Here is a 24,701-nt window from a genome sequence, read left to right as displayed (position 1 = left end):
TACTTCATAATGAAGAATGAAAAATATCAGTTCTGTTTTGGATTAGCTAGTATAGAGGAAAAAAAGATGAACAATTAGTTCTCTACCACAGTGATACTTCAGAGATAAAATCAGATTGCAACTCACTTGAAGCCTAGTGTTCTCTTCAGGTTCATAGGTTACAAATGATTTATAGTCACCATTTTGTACTTAGCATTCTGGTTTTTCCCATATTGTAAATACTTTATAATCAAAGGATTTTCTTGTTTCAGAAATACCTTCACTAAAATGGCTTAATACAACTCAAAGTGCTTTAGATGAAAACGAATGTAAGTAAAATTTTTCTCTGTTTCTTTCCAGGAGGTAAAAAACCCCTCTCTATGTCTGGTGCCTATATTCCTCTTCCTTCACATTAGAGCTGTAAGTCTCCTCTTTCAGGTCACGTCTTCCACATAAAAGTGCTAAACTAATGCCGCTTAATGACAAATTAATGTCCATGAATAAAAAATACACCTCTAATAGCATAGAGTAATTTGCCATTACAATATCATCATTGGACATGCCCCTGGTTTAATACGATGTATTTAATTCATAACTTAATGAGTGATATATAAAAAGAGAGAGATGAACCCTGCAATTACATTTATGTGAGTCTGTCACCTTATTTGTAAAACCTTAGAGTCATTTACATTCAAATTAGAACAAATGAGTGATTTCACAAAGTGCAGTGATAAATGACCATTGCTGCACAAGACAGAACTGTATTTCCTTTGAAAACATTAACACTTTCCTATTATTTGTTAAAAATTACAATGCATATTGCCCAGTGTTGTGTGAATAATGACTTTTTTACTGATTAGGTCAGAAGACTAATACGGAGTAAAAATAAATAATTTTTCTTTTCATTTTTTCTGATTTTAGCTTGAATTTCTCTGCTGAAACTGTTACGGACTCACACTGCCACCTGCTGCCCAGGCCCGGGTAGGAAAGCCCTGACTGCCTTATTTCAAGTCCAGTTCAGCCATTCTGGGTGTCATTTCTTGCAATAAACTACATTTTCCTCCAGACCTCTAAGTGGATATGTTGCTGAAAACACAAGCAGATAAAGATAGCTGCACTACCCAGTAACAAATACTTCTATTTTGGAAGTGCATCCAAACTGCCTCAACTTGTAAGGAGAATTTAAAGTGAAATACACTGGGGACAGGGAGGGACAGAGAGAACATTAAACATTAGCATCGATCAGATGGCAATAAAACCAAAGAAGAATTTTGTACACTAAGCATTCTGGCATTCATCAGGCCCTGTTTACAGCTTTATAAAAATACGGGAAAGATTCCAGAAGCAGAAATCATTCAGGGAATGATGGACAGAAAGGTCATCTAAAGAGTCCACACTGGCTAGAATGACAACATGAGAAGGGCAAGGAGGGAAATTGTGAAGCCAGACAGTTTCCCTGCTCCTATTTAAAACACACACCAAAGCTGCTTGCCCTTCCTGACAGAACCTGCAAAGAGATGTCAGATCCAGCACTAAGTGTCTCCTCCCAACTTGTGACCTCTCCTGTAACCTTGCTGCAGAGGACTGGCAATGTGTATCCATACAACCACCTAGACAGCATGGGAGCTCTGATCTTGCCAGCAATAGTTAACCTAGATGCTGCAGCATCATTTTTTCACACATCCATCATCAGTTTCAATACACACTGCAGATAAATAGCAGCAAGTGGATTACAGTAAGAATGGGATTCAAAGTGACTGGGTATTGTCACTTTGGCATATTTTCACCTTCCTCACTGATACCAACTGAAAAATGGAAAAAAACACACCATTTTTTTCCTGAGTCCTATTTTAAGTTGGAATCCTCTCTAGTGCAACCACATTTCATATATATAGATTATTATCCCTGTAATGTATCAGTATATTAAAGAGATAACAGAAAAAAAACCCCAAGTTATTTTTGAGTTTTGTCCAAGAACTGTTCTAATGACTGTCAATAGCTCAATGACAACAGCTGACAAAACTTGCTCCTTCAAAAAATAGCAGGCTAACACAGCAACAACTGGTTGTGTAACACTTAAAAACAGGGAAATGTAAGACATTATTTTTGTCTACTTTGTATTCTTAGCATGGGAAGGTTACTTCACCACAGGATAAAGTTGGTAGACTTAAGCTTGCTGGTGGTGACTAATTCTGGGGGATTGAGGGGAGTGTGCAGAGTGTGCATGCATGTACTTAGATTAAAAACTCAGTATTAGTTAAAAAAAGCAAGCCTTGGTTGCTAGATGACCTTTAGATTTTCTTTCCAGCAGTTTAATTCGCTGTGTATGAAAAACCCAGGAGCTAAAATCCCAACTGATCTGGGGCTTCTAGCAATACAAAGGTGATGCTCTCAATCTCTGGTGTATGAATTAATTCATCTCTGAAGGAGTTTATCTTAGTTGGGATTGTCACTGGCACCGTTACAAATGGAGAAGTTTGGTTTAAGAAAAATAAATAGCTTTGAAGCTCTGGTTTACCCACAGACATAAACCATGCACACTACTCCTTTTAATCCACACACAAATTCATTTGTAGCTTCTTCCGTTTACAAACAGCAACATATTTCAATCTACAACACTTTCAGATAGTTTAAAATTAGAAGAAAATATTTAGATAATTGGGAATTTGTACACCAGGAAAAAAATTTGTTCTTTAAGCCTAAATTGACCATTAGAGTAGAAGGTTACAAATCAAATGCCCCTACCCAAGACAATTTGCCTGCTTCAATTATTGCCATTAATTATTCCAGAAGGATTTGTCAGTTGATTAACCATTTTTTGTATCCCAAGTCTGATCCTCCTCACTGTCTGCTTTTGTATACAAGAATCCAGAGCAGGACAGTACAGAGGCAGTTCCAAGAAATTTCCAGTTGACTGCTGTTGTACGATGCTGGGCCCAGGCTTATTTTAGTCATTCACCTAAAATTTTCTTTTCTTTTTATCTTAAATTAGCTGTCTTCAAAGATGGCATGACTGACATCAATAGCAAGCAAGAAGAGCTCTATTTAAAGTAATGGAGCTTCTAAAAAGTAATCTGGTACATTTACCATTTAGCAGGGAACCTAATGCACTTAAAACTAATAGGAAAATTGGCATCAAAGCTTCAAGTTCACCTGACACAAAAAACATTTAGGATCCCAAGAAGAACTTTTACAAGTCAGAATAACTTCAGTGGCAATCAGGATCATCACTGCTCATGTCTACTATACCTGCTCCTCCTAGGAACTATGAGAATAAAAAATAACTTCCAGAATTAAGTACAAGTACAGTCACTTCAAATAAGTCTGCAGTGAAACTATGCCACTGTCCAACCAATATACATAACACAAATTATACCCCTGACTCTGTCCACTGTGTAAACTTAATTTGTTCTTCAGAAAAGGTGCCTAATCTGGCAGCAGAAAATTAAAGGGATACATGCAATCTAACAGTAATGCCACATCCTGCTTCTCAGAAATGAGTCTAAGCTTTGCTTTGGATTGCTCTGCAACTTCTAAACTCCTCACCCACGAGCATCATACCTTGACTGTAATTCAGGATGTACCTAGAACTCCACTGAAAAAAATACTGTACTTCAGAATATACATAAAAATCACTTAGCTTTGAGATTTCAATTATGGGCAGTACAATATCCCAGATCCCTGAATGCCAGTGGAAATCAACCTCTGCTTTAAAAACCAATTACTACCCACACAATACTGAGCTGTTGCTGATCAGTAGAAGGAAATTCCATTAAAAACTTATATTCTCAATAGCATTCCCTCCTTATCAAGACTCTTTGATTGTTGAAATAATTTGCAGTTTGTGGCTCTCTGGTACTGAATACACAAACAGTTGAGGAAAAAGACAAAAAATTTCTTAGATCTACAAGCAGTTATGTAACTCAGACATACTCATGAAACAAACATTTTTATGTTCTGAATAAATGTTTTAACACATTTATTCTCTTGCATAAGAATAAAGTTGTCACGTATCCTTCAGAAAAACATTCACAAGCTTTAAAGTGCAAAATAGGTCATCACAAACACATTACCTAATACCATGTTCTGTACAGTTCCATTTAAAAAGTCCATTTTCAGATGGCCACCACATTTAATGCCTTTGATTAGTTATCTCTTGCTTTTTCCTATATCATATGACTAATATGGTCCACTTTTAAAAGGCAAAGGAGATATTCAGATAACCCATTTTTGTTATATTTCAAAGTTTGCCTATTGGCTGCAGCTCTCTGCATTAGCCCTCTTTGAAAAACCTCAGCCAAAACTGACAATCAACCTGAGCTGGAGGAGGAACTTGGGAAACAAGAACCTAAGAGAATTGGATGTGCAGGCTGCAAGCAAATGCTGTGTGAGTGATCACAGACCTCAGTGCCACTGAAGGAACACAAAGTTCAATCTTTAGCTCTCCCACACCTCTGTAGCAGTTAAGAAAAACGCATTGCCTTACCGTTTGTTCAGCCTGAGACAGATGTGTGCTCTTACAAGCCTTGTTTCAATGTTTAATGTACCTGAGAATTATGCAGATGACATGAGAGATTCATGAATATGTATGTATCTCAAATAAAATACATCAGCATGCTTCAAAAGAGTCCCCTTCTACAAATGAAGCTAGAAACAAAACCCCCAAACAGCAGAGGTTGTGGAATAATTGTAATTCAAGGTATGACCATGCTGATATGGGGGGAGAAGTCTGCACTACACAAAGCTGGAATTAAGACCAAAAGTAAGGAATACTTGGGCATTTCTCTTGTTTGCAAATAAAGAAAATACTACTTACCATAATAATATTTTACAATAAAAATATTATTTACCATAAAACCATAGTTTAAAATGAAAACTAGTAAATTATCAATCTGAGCCTGAGTTTTCAAATGAAAATATTGAATCAACATTAGATGCTACAGAACATTTGATAATGAGAAGTTTATAGATGATAAAATGCATTTAATAAATTAGTAGTGTTGTCAGAAACCTCCATTGTATTGCCTAACAGAGTAGGGAGAAAATGTTCCTCTCCTTTTTCCTGTCTTTCCTTTGATTGAGAACTCTTTAAAAAAATTGCCATAGATGCAATTTAAACTATTTTTTAAAGAATTCTTTTTAAATTCATAAAAAAATTAAAGTCCTCTAAGCTGTTTAATCTATAAAAAAGAGGATCTGTCATAGTCAAAATAACATTTTGTTTATTCTGAGACAACCAAGAGGAAATTCCTTAAAGACCAGTCAATATAAAAGTCAGCACTGGCTGGAAATTATTCTGTCCTCAAGGAACTAGAAATAATTCTTGACAATTAGACACTTCAGCAACATCTTAGATGAATCAGATCATTACAGTATTCTTTGGAACCTCATAGACTACCAATGTGCCTTGAAAGAGATCCATGAACAGGCAATGCCAGTTGCATTTGTAGCCAAAAAATCCCATCCTTATTGAAATGCATGGCATTATTACAGGTCCCAGATAAAAGTATCAAAAAGAGATGAAAGTGTTCAAGACAGTTCCAATGAACTGCCAGGCTGGAAGATCTAGAGAAGAGCTGCAACAAGTGCTAACAATAAGAGCAGCACTCATACAGGAAAAGCTTGGTCTAATCAAAACAGTTAAAGGCAATCCTAACAAGTTAAAACTCTGTGTCATCATTACACAACAATAAATGACAGCTAGATCCCACACACTGTAACTCCTGAATTCAGGCTAAACTAAGCTACGTTCATGATATCTGAACAATTCAAAACAGCATGAAAGAAACTCAGTAGCACTGTAAATGAAGAACTCTGGCACACTCATTCATCAGAGACAAGAGAAAGGGCAAGCACTATTCCCTTTCCAGCACCTGTATCACTGCACATGGGGTGACAAGACACCCCAGTTACCAGCTGCAGAGAAAATAAATGGTTTTAGGGAAGTCTTCTTTGTCTACTTGGATTTTATTTGCAGATAGTACTAAAATAAAGCAAGAGCTATTTTTTAAAGTCACACAGTAACATGTAGAACATAAACAGATACTTGATTTAATTAGTTTGGACCTGTAAGATATAACAGTTTTAATGTGCAGTACCTTGTTGACCTCTGTTAAAAGGACTTGCAGCAACCACTCAAGGCTGATTACTTGCATGGACTGCAACCATACAAAACAAACAAGACAGGTAAATTCTTACTGTGATCTACTCAGACTGAAGATCTGTCTACATGTATGCCTTGATGAGGTGAACTTGGTAAAAAAATACTGTAAAAAGAGTAAAATACAGCCTAAATCCCAACGTGATATAAGCTGCAGCCACCTCACAGATGTGCGTGCAGATTCCAAACTTTTGCAATGAGATCCTGATTCAAAAATAGGTTCCAGAACTTGCACTGATCTTTGTCTTCCAACACATATTCTCCTCTTTATTCCCCTTCATCCACTACCTTATTCCCTATCTCCACTACTGTAAATCTGGACACTGGGTCCCACTTCCTCTTAATTTTTACAACAGTGTAGCTCCAGTTGTCCCACCCTGGCACACTACTCAAGCCACAACAGTGCTTTTTCACATCTTTCACACATCCTACAGCAACTGCAGGCCATGAAGTTGTGGTTTCTATGACTCATGAAAGACGCAGTAATCTTGTAAGTTGTAGAAATGGAAAAAACATGCAAATAAACATATGCATGAGCCAAATGCATCAAAAGACATGAGATTAACAGGAAAAGCACTAGCAGGAGAGGAATTAAAATGCCTCTGATTCTTTTGCAAGTTATTTTGTGGCTCGATTTCATCTTAAAGGGCTTTTCCAAACTAAAGGTTTCTCTGACAGTCATGTCCAGAAAATTTTTAGTGCTCTGTTAATTACAGAGTAATTTGGAAGAAACATTCACTAACTCCAAACTGTTGGGTTTTTTATGGAACTAGTGTCATTTTGGGGTTGATTTTTTTTTTATTACTCATTAGCAATCTATTGCTAAATAATTGACTATAGCTTGCACATGAAGGCCAAGATTCAAAGCACTGCTAACTCTGTAGCTGTCTCTTTCCCCTGCAATGGCATTTGGATTAAAAGTATTAAGATGGTACTAAGAGAAGAGCTACAAATACCAGACACTACTCAACACAGGTAATAGAAAAGAAGTTTCAGTTTAGCCTAAACACAAAAAGTTAGCACAAGGGTTTATGTTGAGTATATACCTACATCCTCTCACATCCCTACCTGATGAGCACAACAAACAACCTTTTTCCTACTCTTTAATATTTTCTGTAGCTTCTTTGCTGCAATAGTCTCTTTAGTTCAATTTCTGACAAAGTAAGAGCTACATAAGCAAAGACATACTTACTCTGCTGGTTTGTTTGAAGACCATTAAATACATTGTATATGACTACATGTGTTAGATATAAATCTTTCTCATTACAGTAACTCCTTCCCATGCCTGCCTGACAATCAGTAGGTCAAACAGTTTTGTGGCTTATTTGATATCTCACAGTTCTTATTTCTCAAACCTACCATTTTTCCCATCACAATCCATGTCTTTTCTCTCAGAAAAATTAAATCTCTTCCTGCATTCCTAAAAAAAAATACCAATTGCAGCCCTCTGTGATGTCCTTTAACTTTGTAATCAATTAAATAAAAATTATATCAATTAAATATAAAGCACAAATTAATACCAACTTATTAACTGAATATACATTTTGAAGGGTTTCCTAAGGTTAACACTCAAAGAACAAATTCTTTCTCTGTAAGACACAAAGCCTTCAAGTACATCCTGAAGTTCTTAGCACGAGATGCTGCATGCCCTGGTGCTCTGCAGCTCAGCGTGCTGCCAAGCACACTCCCACTGCTCAAAGGCAGTTACCCTGTGGGAAGGCAAGTGCACACTAAGAGCACTGTGCTGATGTGCATCTCCATGCCCAAGTGCTGCCCAGGTGCAGTTAACACATTCCATTTCAGAAACAGTGATGAAAAGTTACTGACAAGAGCAAACAGTTCTGTAGAACTGCTGTTGCCGTTTTATTTTTAGAAGGCTTTTCACAGATACCCGTCAAAGCCGTGCTCTTGCTACCATCGTACTTTCATAATTCTTGCTACCATTTCCTATACAAGCCAAGCACAAAAAAAAAAATCTTTACCACAACTCAAATTTTTTGTTTGATAAAGGCATTGGCATTACAGGCATAAGGCTCGTTAAGAATAAGGTGCCATTAAAATAAGCCCTATTCCTTCAGTGAGAGGTTGTAGTGCCCTGGAATACACGTCAATATTCTGCTCTGAATTACATATCTGAATTTTTCACAATACTCATGATCCTAATAGGGAAATAGCTTCACATTTGGTACACTGAAGTAGAAGAAAGCAAATTTCCTGGTAAAAGGGGGAAACAAATTCCCATGTGCTGATATTATTCAGTGGATCATTGTTGTTTTCAGGAATGAAATGGACAAAATGGATGGAAGGATAAAGCATCAACCATAAACTGAAATCCAAATTACACCCAAAACGCAGATCTCCTGAAATCCAATTTTTGCCATTTAGATTACATCAGGTATTGTACTAATAGTGAAATTAGGCTTGAAACAGAAGTGTACCAAACAGAAACAGCTGATCAGGCCAAAAAGCCTCACCTCAATGAGATAGTGAGAACATAAACTGAGAAGCTCCAGCAGCTGCAAATGACTCCCAGCTGCTAGGACGTCCTGTATCACCCCTGGTTCCAAGAGGATCTGTAAAGAAGAAAACGGAAGGTTTGTCATCTGGAAGATGTATTTAGAGTACTTGTAGAGTATATTAATGGTCTTTGTTACTTCAGATATTTAAGTCCACATAAAGAACAGAATATAATTAAGCATATAGGGAAGTCTTTACAGAATAGGGACAGATTTTCTAAAGTTCATCTGAATTTCCCAAAGGATTTTTAAACTTTTTTTGTTATTTTCTTTTTCCTGTGAGAGTCCCAAAGTCACAATACTCCCTAAATCCTTTGAAACTAAATGTGTGCTGTTTAAGAAGAAGACTTTTCAAAATAACAGAACCTTCTTTTGTTATCTATATACTTAGATCCTTCCACAGATACCGATGAATCAGGCCAACAGAACTGACTCACAAGTCTCCACTAATAATATTATTCATACATGTACAACATTTATAGACTAGGAAGACCCTGCCTATTCTGCATGGTGCCACTTAATAATTTTCCTAACCACTGTCTTCATTTGAGAGAGCAGGGCTCTGAAAGCACAATGAGGATGTTGCTGGGGAAGTGCCAGAGAGGGCCAGGAAACCAAGACTGATTATTCAGTTACTTGCTCACATGAAACTCCTTCTCATTTCAATTAAAATCGTGTACAGGCAGCAGTAAGGATAATTGGGCCACAGCTCATAGACCGCTGTCTTGGGGTCATCTTGTTAGAGCATCCCTTTTGGGACACAAAAATGTCTTTGGGAATATGGACACTGGTCAACTTCTTATTAGCAATCAGACTACAAACTATCTATATTAAAATCTTTTAAGTAGCACAACATCAAAAAAATCAGAAATGCATGATAAAAATTAAATTTTCAAAGCTGCTTGCTATATTCAATTTCATCCTTGTACTTCCCCTGGCAACTTTGGTTTCACACCACATGAGGTCAGTCTCTCACTGCTCCACAGGGGAGTAAAGCTTGCTTTCAGATTCTTTTCTTTCTGCTCACACAATTCAGTTTTATCTCACAGCATCATTTGTATACCTCAAGTGCAGTGGAATAAGGAAAATGGAAAACAAAAGCAAAGGTACTCAACTGCATCTTTTGTAGTTTAACTATTTTTGAGGGAAATGAAAAAAAGTGTATGCATTTCTTCAAGCAAAACCACAAAATATCTCCAACATAATGGATATACTAGGAGGAAGAGAGAAGGGGATTGATCCTTGCTTACATCAAGAACTCATTTACATTGAGTTCTGGCAGCATATGAAATCCTTCATGCTTGTGCAAATCACTGCATTTATTAATGCTAGGTTTTAAGTGAACATTATATGTCATTTACATACTATATAAAACATGAAGGTTCTTTATCTAGCCAGAAATTCATGTAAGGATCCTACTACAAATGCGAATCAGGCCCAGCACAATCCAGGTTTTTGGTTGGTGCTACTGAGGTTGCTCTGAATGATGAGAGGTAGTTGAACAGAACGTTAGGATGGATTTCAGTAACAAAATATCTCCAACAGACACAGATATTAAAAACAAACAAACAAAAAAATAAAAGCATGCCACTCTCAAGTATTTTCAAGTGAGAACTCAAGGTCAGACTAAACAAGCTGGTATAGACCCTGCAGTGTTTTTTATTCAGACATGATTGACACAGAGGAAGCTGCCATCCTCCAGCACATTACTTACTGTCAGCCAGAGAACCAGAACCCTAAGCAGAGTAGTACCTTGTAGGCATGGACAAACTGTATCTAACTGCAATAATATTCATGCATTTTAAAGCTACAGCAATCCCTTTAGAAATAATACTAGTAGCACTATGAGATAAGAAGTAGGACAAGAGACAAGGAGGGTGGCTGGCTACGTCTAGAGACGATTTGCACAAAGTCAGCAACAAAAGCTCATTTCAAGGTGGCAGATGTATTTCCTACATGGTCTTCCATTTTTACAGCCCTCCTTACCATGCAGGCTGTACTCTACTGAGAAAACAATCACTTTTGTGCTTCACAAGATAAGGGAGGAAAGTCTAGATTATCTTTTCACAAAACTTTGCTTTAAACTGAACTATCTGAACTTTTATTCGATATTCATTTGGATATAGGCAAAAAATACTATTTTACCTATGCTAAATGTTCGCCATTGGGAAACTGCACGCTGGTAAAATCCACAAGGATAAAGTAAAGAAGGAAGAAAATACTGCAAGCCTTCCCTCTACTGAAACTGGGGTAATTCACAATTATTCCATACCTTTGAGCTTTTATACACTAAAGCAATTGCTTGACTTTTATTAATTGCCAGCATAAGTGTTTATATGTTATACAGGCCTTCCAGCTTAATACTAACAGTAAATGCCCATAAATACCAAATATTAACAGTAAATGCACATAAATACCATCAAATGCACACCACAAGTACACACAGTGACTGGCTCTCCTCTGCTTGTCTAAATCTCAAAACAACAGATCTGAGGTCAAAAGAATGATGTTTATCGCAAATTAAGGATAGTGAAACTAAGGTCTACTTTGGATTCACAACTTCAAAATTCATTAGAAATTTTAGTGTGAAAAAATAGAGAGAAGCTTAATCATTTTCTGTAATCCATCCTCAACCCAAGTGTTATGAGGCATAATTACTGGGGCAGAAACTTAAAGAGTAATTTGGACTCATCGAATTCAGACAAAAACTACAACCTTCTCCAGTGAAGAATGTGCTTTTTTCATGACACAAGCTATATTAGACTGGTCGCTGTACTATTTTTACATTAAGATTAATTAGATGCAATTCAGGTATTGCACCTGGCTGCACCTTACAATCACCCCTCTATTCAATCCTTATTTCGAAGGGTTAATTTTCATTCTACTTTCAACTTCTCTCTGGCATACGATGGTACCCAAGAAAATCCCCCTAAGCACTCTTTCCCTGTATACAACAGGCAGATCTTGTGATACATGAGTAACTTCCTTTCCTAAGCCATCAAGCCTGACATACTGCTCATTTTCAAACTGATTTATTTGACAAACTACTTTGCCCTTACAATGGCTGTTTTCAAACAGGAAACCTGTTCCTCAAAGCTGCCTTTCTATTCTCCATCATGCCACAAACCCTCCAGAGAGGATGCATAAAATACAGTCTGGTCCCTATTTTGGTCAGATCCACAGCCCAAGAGATTGAAGCAATGCAAAATTTGTCTGTTTGTAACAGAATGCTGAGGTCACAGCATCCTGGTCACAGAGCCAGAAAGGCAGATTATGTAATTTCTTAGATCCACTATTTTTAGACATAGAATATTAATCTATCTGGAAACTTACCCACTTATACTTCATGGATATATTGCAGAAAGTTTCTCTTCAAATGCAAGAACTAGAAAACGGTAAATTAAACCTGACTTTGTAAATCACATTACTGAGGCAGAAAAGGGAATTTTATAACCAGTCCCATTGTTATAGAAACACAGGGGCCTTAACACCCTGCCCCATATTTTTACCCTCCAGCCAGCAGTTCAAACCTAGAACTTATTCCCTCTTAGCCCAAGATTTCTTTCTACCTTTCCCAACTCAACCTGCATCCCCTCCAACACCTTAGGACAATGGGTAAGCAAGAGAAAATACTTAACTGGTATCCATGTATCTTTTCTCTCTCTTCAATCTTCTTTGAGACTTGCGGCAACAGAGTGTGTAAGAAACACCACCCTTTCCTAAGAACAACTACTAAGGCCTCACCTTCCACATTGTCCAGATCAAACATGTCCTCCTACGCTTTCAATGCCCCCTGAACCCAACCTCCTACAGCCAACAAAGCCCTATAGGCCTACAAAAAAAAAAACAACACAAAAAACACAAAAAACCAACAAACCAACAAAAAAAAAAAAAAAAACACCAAAAAACAAACCAAAACAAAAAAACCCAGAAACCCCAGAACTGTAAGGTCAGAGGAAAGCCAAAAAAGAATGAAAAGGAAACTCCTTCAACTGTTCTTTCCAACAAATCAACTTAGAGCCTGAGGGAGAAGGTAAAATCCAGATTAACTGTCACATCTGTGAAGTCTCATGAGGTTTATATCTGGAAAGAACAACTAGAACATTCTATTCCCTGAATACTGCAGGCCACTATATTTATCCACACATTTTTAAAGACACTAAACAATAGCTGCTTTAGGCCCAAGAAGGCTAAACTGCAGGTTGAAGATGCACTTCTATCACCTTCATTCCAGCTACTCATATATCCCCCATATTTTTCTCATTTCCATATAGCTGTTTGTGGGACAATGGAAAAGTGAGATGGTGGCATGATTCACATTAAAAATACACCAGTATTATGCTGTAACAGTAAGAAAATATGCAGCCATATTTAATTTGGGAGAAAATAACTTTCCAATGACAGCACAGCACAATAATGGCTTCTTAGTGCTTAATACCAAGTTCTCTTAAGTCCCATTTTCCAAGAATAAGGAAAGATGCAGCCCTGTCAGAATATTCTAGAAAGTAAACTGTATGGAATTTAACACAGAAAACAATAAAAAAAATTTCTAAGATTCCTGCCACTCTGATGAAAAAAAAATCCTCCTTAACTCCACTTGCAGTGATCAGCATTTCGAACAAGACAGGCATCAAACACAAGTATCAGTTGTTTTTGCCTGATGGAGATCATTCCGTGTGCTTAAGAGCAATCAAACACCTTAACTTTTCTTTTAAAGTAATTTAGACTGCATTTCACTCCCAACCAGATAGCACTTCTGCCTGTCTCCCTGCTCATTCATGATTCAGTTGAATACTGAGCTCCTTGCACATTGACAAGTGCTGCTTCAAAAAAGTGAGTGAGGAAAGAATGTTCTAGTCCCCTGCAGGCAACTGCCCAAAGCCCTGGCACACAATGTTTGGTAGCACTTGCTACAAAATCCAGATGTCTCATTAGCCAATGCCAGAAAGCATCATGACCAGCATTTCTCTGATGCATCATAGTATTTTTCCAGAAAATTAGAAGAAAATCCATGCTAAGTGCACAGCATACACATCATAAAATCATAGAATATTTCAATTTGGAAGGCATCAACAAAGATCATCTAGTCCTATCTTCCTGCTAATTGCAGGACTATCCAAAATTAAACATGTCCAGACATTCCTTGAACTCTGACAAGCTTGGTGTCATGACCACTTCCCTGGAGAACCTGCTCCAGTGACCTGCCACCTTTTCATCATGTCAGCCTGAACTTTCCCTGACATAGCTTCACACCACCATTAAGTATCATTACTATAATTAGAGAGGGTTTGGATAAGCAAGACTCCAAGCAAATTCACTATTCTTTGAGAAGATGTTACATTACTTTAATCACTTTCAGCACTAGAAAAGCTCTCTTGTCCCTAGCTAAATTCTCATCCAGAGGAGAAAAAAGTGAAGTATTTAATTTTCTCTACAATGAACTGCATAAAGTGAGTTAAGTAAATCTCTGTATTAGTCTAAGCCTTTTAGACAATCTGCAGCAGAACTGTGAACATAGGACCTAGTAGCTGTAGCCCCTAGTGCTAGATACAGAAAAAAGATTATTCTGAGAGAAGTGAAAAAGGAAGTGTAATCTAAGTATCAAATTCATATTTTTTGCTTTGAAATTGCATTGAAAAATTATATTAAGTATTTACAGTAAGACACAGACCTGTTGCATTCAGTTATCCATCACTTTGGCATATTGTCCCCCAGGAGAAAAGAGCTGAATTCACTTTTGCTAGGGACAGCAGGTAATTTAATTGAATCATTTTAATCTAAAAGCAGCCAGTGGAACTGCTGTGCACAGGATGCAGTGGGTCACTTACCCAAGAAAATCAACCATCACAATACACCTCCACCCACAAGAGAGGATCAACACAATAAGGGGCACTAAGATATTGACAGCTGCCTTACCCTGGCCTTAACTAGAAATGGCAGATGAAATACTGGTTGATCACTAGAAAAACTGCCAGCATCAGATGGAGAGGGGAGCAGATGAGAGATGAAAGACAAGATTCTACAAAGGAACCCAAGAAACCATAAGGAGAAATAGTTGTACTTAGAAATAATAATTATTTCTACTATTTCTTTACTATCTAAGAACTTTTACTCTTTCAAGGCTTTTTTAAAGAAATAACAAAGCTAAAAGAACAATTTTGAAAAGGAGATGTAAGACAATACTTTAACTAATCAGGGATTTGTGTGCATGAATTTGAAAAATCACGTGATGGTACTCTACCAATACCTGAAACCTGTTTGGTAAAGTAATAATAGCTGTTAGAAGAATGAGAGTTTTCAAACTAACTGAATACAAAATAAAGGCAATAGTTAAATAGGATCACACTGGAAATGCATTGAAGTAATATTGGGAGCAACATACCTGGAAATAACATGAAGTTCTAGATTTGTAACTGGAATAATATACTGATATTACCTTTATTGAAACACTGCTGCTACATTAGCATTTTGTGAGTAAAAGAAAACCTGTTAAATATGCTAATAACAAAGTTTAAAGCCTATTTTTGAATCATTGTAAGCACAACTTTGTATGTGGCTTTCAATAAAAGGAAACATTTCACCATGCCATAGTTAGGAAATAAGGCTGTGTTAATCTTGGGCTAAGAAGGCATCACAGGACAAATTACCCCAAAATTCACTAGGGGGGAAAGAGCTGAACATAAAAAGCCTCATGTATAAGGGCTTCTCCACTAATTCTTCTTCACTAATTTCTGCTTTACTAATTCAAGATAATATTATAACTTAAGGAAGATGTAATTTCTACTAATACAAAACCAAAATATTAGAGTTTAGGGGAATAAACAGACCAGCCACTTAGGAAAATGGGACTTAAGAGAACTTGGTATTAAGTACTAAGAAGCCACTAGTGTGCTGTGCTGTCATTGGAAAGTTATTTTCTCCCAAATTAATTTCCTGCCTGTGATGCAAAAAAATAAGGACAGGGATTACTTGCTTTTGTAATGTGTTCTGAAGTCCTCAAATAAAATTCTATCTAAATACAAAATATTTTTTGCCATAGATTAAAGACATATGATAGAACACATATTAACAAAGAAGAAAGATGCAAGTCTGAAGCATTTCAGTACACATGGGACTCTATCTGTATTTTTGTTGAATTAGGATCACAATCATCCACTGCAAATTAAAGCCAGTGCTTCCCTGACTTCTCAGCCAACTACACTGGCCTGTTTAGTGGCTACCCCATCCTCCAAGTAAGATTATGTCTCTTTCTAACAAATGAGTTAAAATTTTAAATGGTAATCAAAAAGAGTAGACAACAATGCCCATGAGTCTCTGACACAGTGACTTAGGCTCTTATTTTGACAGCAGGAATTGTGAGCTCCAAACTCTTTGCCTAGAAATGCTTCTCTACATGAGTATTCTAAAACATATAGTTTGTAAATTGATTGCACTTGATCCATCTCCCTTCCAAGGCACGTCTGACACTCACAAAATGCCCTTGTGAGAAGAAAGGGAGAGTAATCTACTCACTGAAACTCTGGCCTGGCCTTACCACTGCCACTTAGGAAGTAAAAGAGAGAATGACCTAAAAGCCCTTTTGGGAAGAAAGGATACAGCAATTACAAAAGGAAAAGAGTCATCTAAAAAGAAGAAGAGCTGTATCTCTGAATTCTGAATATGGGGATTACATAGTAAAATGCCTATGGACAAGACAAAACATATGCAAGACATCTTTTGCTGAAGATTTTTTTATTAAAGTCTTAGTGAGAACATACATGCAAAGAACAAAATCAAAGTCTACTGCATTCCTTTTGTCAGTGTTTATTATTTCTGTAACAAAATTTCTTTCTTTGTAATTATTAAGGACCACAGTTATAGATTAGTTCAGTTGGAGTTATATTATGTATACTTAATTTGAATTTTGATATATTCTTTTCTTCTGAATAATCGATTTTTCCTATAAAGCAAAATATTTTCAACAGTAATTACAATAAGGTACTGTCTGCCTAAGTGGACAGGAAGATGAAGGTTGTATTTGAAGTCCACAGGAAGATTTCAAATTAACAAAAAGAGACAAGGATGACTGAGTTTAATCACAGATTTCACGGTCATTCTAAAAATTAAATTTCTTCATTTTAATAACTCTCAAAAACTGCAGATACCAAATATTGCCATCATGCAGTATTAAATATTTCCACCAGATGTCTCCAAGCATATTAGTTTACACAGAAAGTTGCACTCAATTTGAAGTGTAATGTGTCAAATATAAGTGTAGTATATTAAAGAAGTAAAGAGAAGAAAGCTGCAACTAATTACTTATCTGTTTAGACATGGATATTTTAGGGAGTTCCACAGTGTTACCTAGGCAAATACCAAGGTTTTGAACTAACATTTTGGCCAAATATGTCTGAAAAAAAAAAAAGAAGAGAGAGAGTTCATGGTTTTCACTTTTCAGAGGCACTTCACATCTTGATATCCATATTTTCAGAGCAATGTAAGGTTATATTTGGCATGAGTGACTGTTGTATTACTGAGAAATATTTTTTTTGTCTTATAAAAACAGGGAGAGTTTGCAAACCAAGCTAAAGGCAATTCTGTTTTCAGGACTCTCTGATATAAACATGGAGTAATCCAGTTATTTATTAATAGCCTTTGTGGATTACTCCCACTCACTACCTTGAAATGCTCACTCAGATTCTGTCAGTCTGAGTCAGAGCACAAGCAATGCTCAAGACAAACACAGCGCCAGAAGAGAATTCCATGGATGAAAGGGAAACCGGACACTGCTAATTCTCAGACCCACACTTCACTGAGTTGTGCTCCAAAGGCATCTTTGAACAACTCCTACAGAATCCTTCTCATTTGTCTGTGCATCCAAGTAGGACTTGGTGCATCTGACAGACACGACAGAGCCAGCCTCGCCTTATAAATCACTTCTATGTATGAGCAACTTCATACGTGCACATCGATATTTAACTCAGGAAACCCACTCACTTATTCAAAGTAGGTTATGTCTGAAAATGAGAGACTCAAAAGTCTCTAAAGGACCAATGACAGAAGGTACAGAATTCCTAGGGATCTGAGGATTTTATCCTGGAAGCAACCTGGGGTCACTTGCTGGGTTACATAAAAGCTACATCCATCCTTTCAAAGGTTCTCAATGTATTTTACATGGGTTTGTTAGACTTTGAATTTTGCTGAAAGATGGGGAATGCCTCTAATCACAGCAGATGGGATGGGTCAGATAGAAATCAATTACGACCTGTCTTCTAAAATGATACTTTCATTTAACCAGAGTTTTTTCTTCAGTATAATCAACCTATAGTTTTAAATTACTAATATGATGATGTATAGATACCTAACATTTTCATTTTAATCAAAGACAGTCCATTTTTAACAAAAGCTTTCAACTGAAAGAAAGAAAAGCATACCAATGACAAGTCATGTACTGAGGTCTTCAGCTAATTCACTAATATAGTATGGCATCTCTGTTTATCATTTATATCAAAGATATCTTTGAATAAACAATGTTTTCCATAGCAGCACAAACTCAATTTTCCTTCAAAGAAATTCAAGTGCTAGTCTCCAAGACCAATGCTAAAGCATAACTGTTTTCTGGGCTGGTGACAAAAATAGCCCCTTTAATTTTTTTCCCCTCTTATTTCTACTTAGTTTCCTTTAAAAATAAAAACAAAACAAAACAAAACAAAACAAAACCAAAAACCCACATAAGGCCATATACTCAATTCACAGTATGGAAGCAGATGCCTTAAATTTTTATAACCCAACAACTCTTCAGAATATCATAGTATGGATTTAGGCCTTCCTTTTCAAAATTAACTAATAAACGTCACTAGTGCGTCAATGGACTCAACTGCTGTAGTGATATTCCAGAAATAGTTTGGTTATCTAGAATTTTAAAGTCCAAAGCAAAAATAGCTGAGTGTTCTGAGCTCACTATCCATGAACTCTGAACTAAGACAAAGTCACACAGCAACACTCTCCAAGCATGCAGTGCAGAGATATGGCAGGTCATAAATAGTACTTTTTTTTTTTTTTTTTTTTTTTGGTTTTTTGTTTTGTGGGGCTTTTTTGGTAAGAGGCAGAGGGAGAAGGAGCATCACTCTGCATTTTCTGAAGTACCATAATGAAAGGGCTGAAATGAAGATGCATAGTACCTATAAGCATTCACAAAGATGCCTCAACTGCATCTGTCCAGAGAGTAAGAGACTATTTTTCCCCTCAATTATGTTATTTGTCAAATACAGCAGAGTTTATAAATATTTATTGTAAGGGAAACACTCTTCTTTACATATAATTTAGCAAGAAGATTCAACTCACATTAAGATTTTATGAATAGTCAGGGAACCATAAAAAGGGCTTGCAAGCCCTGCATGGTTCCCTACCTGACAATGGTGCACATAAAGCAGAGTTTTTATTAAACAATCCTTCTAAAGAAAAAATCCACCACAGTACATGAAAATGAAGAACTGTTAAATCAAAATAGCTTGTACTGAGCAGTGCACAAGAAAAACTTTTTCTAGTATCTCTAAAAAGGTCATACTCAGTTTTTAATGCAGTTGCCTTTGATCGTGTTTCTTAATTTGAAGAACTGTACAATACCTGTCCAGTATATGCAAAGTCCAGGGCTTGTTTTAAACCAAGGCTTGTGACACCATGTAAATTCACCTCATCAGCTTCACTCTCAACCATGCAGAGACTGAACATTGCCTATGGGAAAAAACATAAATGCCATTAAGCAATTTTGGATAAGAATTCCAAATAGCAGCAGCCTTGAGAGTCAGAATGAGATCTATACCAAGTTTTCAGTAACACCACAGCAATCAATCTTGTAACTGAGTCCTTTTATTATTAAAGAAATATAAAAATGTATTCTAGATAAACTGAGAGAAATCATTTTCTTCAATATACATATACATCTTAATTGTAAGTGATTCGGGTGAAGTCAATGAGAACAGTCACACAATAAGGTATTATCCAATAAAAAAGGTAAATGGGCTCTGGGAAAAGAATAATCTACACAAGCACCACTAAAAGCAATACTTATGTATAGTACCACTGTATGTAAGAAGGAGCAATAGGCCATACACAATCACTTGAGAAGAAGGGGCAGTTAAAAACATCTTCTATAAGCAATCCTTACTTTCCAGATCATTTGTCTTCAGTGTCTCCCTGGAATGAAGCACTTGTACTCAGTCTCTTGAATCCTTGTGAGAATCTTTTTCTTCTCGTCCCCATTAAACTTCTTTGCCCTTCACTCTTCCCTCCCAATCTGCATTCCTGCTGCACTACCTCTGCTTACCACTCCTTCCCTAATTATCAGCCCCATTCTCCATTCTTTGACACCCTCACACAATTTTTTAACAAAATATACCACTCAGAGTTTTTAAACAGTAAACTGTGAACAAATAAACTGAACACTTCTGCCATCTGCCATTACTAAAGAAAGTCTAAACTTATCCCCAGTAGGTTTAGTGCTATACTCAATGTCTTTAGGGAGGCTACCCAACTACACCTTGGGGAACTCCAGTAACAAAGCCCTTCTCATGGATATAACTGCATCTGCTACCTTCTTTCTTTACTCTGGCTGATACCTGCAGAAGCTGAGACAGTCAACAAGCCCACTGGATTTCATCTGTGCAACCTGTCCACCAAGCAGTGCTGAATTTGAAGGGAAAAAAATAAGCCCTACCCTGTCTAACTATTTAGAACATATGAATGACTACATCTCTTTACCCAAACTATTCCATGTTTCACCTAGACTCAGGTGACTTCAAGAACTGAGTGCTTCCGGCAAATAGGTAATTTCTTCAGAAAATGTTAGTACTTTTCATCATTAAAACACCATAATTTGGCATAAATACGTTTCCTGGAAATCATCCAATATAAACAAGAATGACATTTATCACACAGTCATTCCTTCTGATTTCGCAATTTCTGTTGAATTAAAGTGATACCAGGACTTCTTCCAAACTGGCAACAGAAAAGAAGCAATAAATAGTTTAAAAGCTTTATCAAACAAATACACTAAGACACAGCCATGAAATATACCTAGGGAGAAAAAAACCCCAAACTTCTAACAAGTTCAGCCACTTTTCTTACCCATTAAAAATGTAGTATTTTCTTGTCATCTAGTAGCTAATGTGAGGCTTCAGAGCTTGCCAGGAGCTGCAAGGTACTCATCAGCCACCTACTCTTTGGAAAAGCCAACCTGCAGTCGCTGTCTGGGAGAGATAAGCTTCTCTTCTCAGAAATTCACTACTAGATAAATATTTTGGAAAATATTCCTTTCACACACCAATTCCTGAATAAAGAGAGTAAAGTCTCAAAGGAACACCTGTCTGCCCAAGGGTAGATTTGCACACCTTCTGTACCCTCAACCCCGACACCAACTGCCGGCAGAAAGGCTGGGAATGCTGAGAGGTAAAAGATGTTCTGTGTATCTCGTTGTGTCTTCCAATCATGCTACAGTCACAACCTGTACACTACAGGGCTGTGCATAGGAACCATCTAAAGACAGTGTGGTTACTAATACAGCCCTTATTCTGGTCAAGGGATAATATTCCATGCAATGAGTTAAGCTTACAAATACAAAGAAACACTTAACTGAATCCTATCCACAAACCAGGAATCATTCCTATATGACTTCTGTGTACGCTTACTAACTTTACCTTTAGGAGATTATTTTAACACAGAGATTCCAACATGGTCTTTACACAGGGTTTATAACTACACATAATTTAGTAAACTCAGCAGGATCAGACAACTGTCCATCATCACCCACCGTGCATAAGCAGCACAGCTCCAGCACAGCTTTGACCCCTGCCAACTAGCACTATCCCAGGCAATGCACAGGAGACTATGGTCCAGGAGATAACTCAAGCCATGGCTGTTCCAAATAGGCAGCATGGACAAAGCCGAAATGTTCACAGAGGTTTAGCCATATTGTCACAAGCCATGTTATGCCAGTCTTCTTAGGGCCAGAAAACAAGCCCTCATTCACCTTATCTATAACTACAGATATAGCCTAAGAGTGCAGTGAGCTATCAGAAGCTGCCAGTAAGACACAAAACTGTGGCTTTGTGGAGAATCATAGAACAGTCTGGCTTGGAAGGGACTATAAAGATTATCTAGTTCCAACCCCCCTGCTATGGACCGAGGCACCTTCCACTAAACCAGCTTGTTGAAAGCCCCACCCAACCTGGCCTTGAAGACTTACAGGGCCAGGGCACCCACTAATTCTCTGGCCATCCTCACAGTACAGGATTTCTTCTAATATCTAATCTAAACCTACTTTCTTTCACCTAAACTGAAAGCCTTCCCCCTTATCCTATCACTACATGCCCTTATCAGATGTCCCTCTCCAGCTTTCTTGAAGAGTCCCTCTACACAATGAAAGCACACACACTCTGAAACCTTCTCTTTTTCAGGCTGAACAGACACAATTCTCTCAACCTTTCTTCTAATCAGTTTGGTGGCCTTCTTTTGGATTCATTCCAACAGGTCAAAGTCCTTCCTATACTGAGGACCTCAAAGCAGGATGTAGCACTCCAGGTGGGGTCTTCATGAGAACAGAACAGAGGGGAAAAATCCCCTCCCTCTCCCTGCTGGCCATGCTGCTCTGGATGCAGCCCAGGACATATCTGGCTTTCTAGGCTGAGAGAGCACATTGCTGGCTCATGTCCAGCCTCTCATCACCCTCAAGTCCTTCTCAGCAGGGCTGCTCTCCATCTGTCCATCCCCCAGCCTGTCTTAATACTGGGGTTGCCCAGACCCAGGTGCAGCACATTGCACTTGGTCTTACTAAGCCACATGAAATTCCCATGGGCCCATTTCTCAAGCTTGTCCAGGCCCCTCTGGATTGCATCCCATCCTTCAGGTGTGTTAACTGCAACACCCAGCAGCTTGGTGTCATCTGCAAATCTGCCAAGGGTGCACTCAATCACTTTGATTAAGGTATTAAATAACACTGGTCCAAATACAGACTCCTGAGGGACACCACTTGTCACTGATGCCCATCAGGACTCCAAGCCATTCACCTCTGGAAGCAACTGTCCGAACACTTTCTTCTCCATCTACCAGTCCTCTCATTGAATCCATCTCTCTCTAATTTAGAGATAAGGATGTTGTGGGAGACTGGGTGAAAGGCTTTACAGAAGTTCAGATAGATGATGTCTGTAGCTCTTCCCTTGTCCACTGGGGTAGTCATACCCCAAATATTCTGTGAAGTTTTTTGAAACTGAGTAGGAACTACATCTATTTTCCAGGAAACAAGGCCAAAGAATTTGATCAAAAGACAAGGCCTGCAATGGTCCTCAGACAGTTCACATTCAGCTGAACTTGATTAGCCTCCAGGAAAGTAACCTCCCACTTAAATGAACTTTGTACTGCTCACTGATCCACACTGCCTTCACCAGCAGGCAAAATTCCTTGTTAGCCTGATAGTTTTTGAGGTTTAATTCAGCATGAAAAAAAAATCTGTTCTACCATAGGCAGAAGTTGAACTCAAACTCAGCCTTTAATTTGTACTCCCTGTACCTGAATATTGTAGTTTCAGCTGAAAAAAAATATATGGACCATTACATTCTCATTTGAGACTTCACCAATACCTGGAGAATGAGTTACGGTTGAGCTGTTAAACTCCAGTTTCAGATGCATCCCTGAAAACACTCTAAGGTTTTGTGAGTTTATACAGATACATCAGTCATGCTTTTAATGCAAGGCTACTAGCCTACTTTATTTTTCCCTTGGGTACATTAAAAACAAGGCAATAAGATAAATATCTCAGATGAATGCAGAAGTGACAGACAAAAAAAACCAAATTAAATACAAAATATTTGGACAAATGCACAACTCAAAGTCAGCCCTATCAGAAAAGCTACCAGATTTGACTAAGCATGAAATGTAATAATGTTATTTATTGGCTTAATTCAACAATGCTATTATACTTTACTTTAAAACATTTCAGCTTGAAATAAAATCTATTTGATTATGCCTCATTTCTGCTTCAAGACCTTCAGAAGACTTGAAAGTACAAGCTGCCACTGTTAACCAAAGATCCCTTTTATAATAAAACCCACTGATGAGAGGACTTACATTTTTTTCTAGCTTCTTAATAATCCAGATCTTGTTCTGCCACCCAATCATATAATTAGGCAACATTGTGGTAAATAGATTGATTGTTTACATTCTGATATTTCAGTTAAGATTTTAAGTAAGTAAACCAAATCCCCCAATGCAAAGTAAGTACAATCCACTTATTTTTTGGTAACTGCTCCAAAATTTAGGTCTCAACATGCTGACACAAATGGATGTATTCCATTTGTAGAATTCCACACTTATTTCAGATGCTACAGATTTGGATGATCTTATTTTTGTGAGGCAGGCAGATACTTTAATAGCTCCTCCTTTGGAGGAAGGAAGGAATCAACTCTCCATTCTTCTTCTAATCTTGTCCTGAAACAGAAACAAAGCTACAGAACAAAGCTTTTTCCTTTTCCCAAAGGAAAAAGAAAACAAAACACACAGTCCTTAGACAAAAATATTCAAGCCATAAAAAAATCCTCAGACTCTTGAAAACTTGACTTCAAAGAAATGTGGCAAGCTGGTGAGCATTTAACACAGAGCACACCTGTAGTTTCACAACTTGCTTGGCCCTAAGCAGTCACAGGCACCTTTATAAAAACAATTTCTTCTACAAACATAGAATACAAAAGTGAACAAGAGTTCAAAACTGAATGACACACAACCACAGGATGTACAGACTTAGATGTGAGCAGATCTGATGCAGCCAGGCAGAATTGTCAAAGGTGTTTAGCACAGTCATTGTGTCTGACTTTCCATGCTCAGCATGTTGTTTAGCTTTTAAAAACAAAATGCACAATAGCTGTAAAATAACACCAAATCAGAATAATGTATTACTGTTAAAATGTCCAGACACATTGATTTTACCAGTCAGGCAGCACTGCAGCAACATATATGGACTCCTTCTCAACATACCACTTCAGGAACCCATACGTGGGTAACAGACACACAAGATGTGC

General features: G+C 37.4%; 1 protein-coding gene across 1 annotated transcript in view; it reads right to left on the bottom strand.

Moving 5' to 3' along the window:
- The window catches only part of KLHL32 (kelch like family member 32), a 119,716-nt gene that overhangs the window by 53,021 nt on the left and 41,994 nt on the right, over positions 1 to 24,701 (bottom strand). The window contains exons 4-5 of the mRNA XM_030945382.1: positions 19,261 to 19,368; positions 8,614 to 8,712 (exon numbers count right to left, since the gene is read on the bottom strand). Of these exons, the coding sequence (XP_030801242.1) occupies positions 8,614 to 8,712; positions 19,261 to 19,368 (207 nt within the window). The remainder of the gene's footprint in view (positions 1 to 8,613; positions 8,713 to 19,260; positions 19,369 to 24,701) is intronic.

Source organism: Camarhynchus parvulus, chromosome 3, assembly GCF_901933205.1.
Source record: "Camarhynchus parvulus chromosome 3, STF_HiC, whole genome shotgun sequence".
Taxonomy (NCBI): Eukaryota; Metazoa; Chordata; class Aves; order Passeriformes; family Thraupidae; genus Camarhynchus; species Camarhynchus parvulus.
This window is presented reverse-complemented; position numbering and strand designations above follow the sequence as displayed.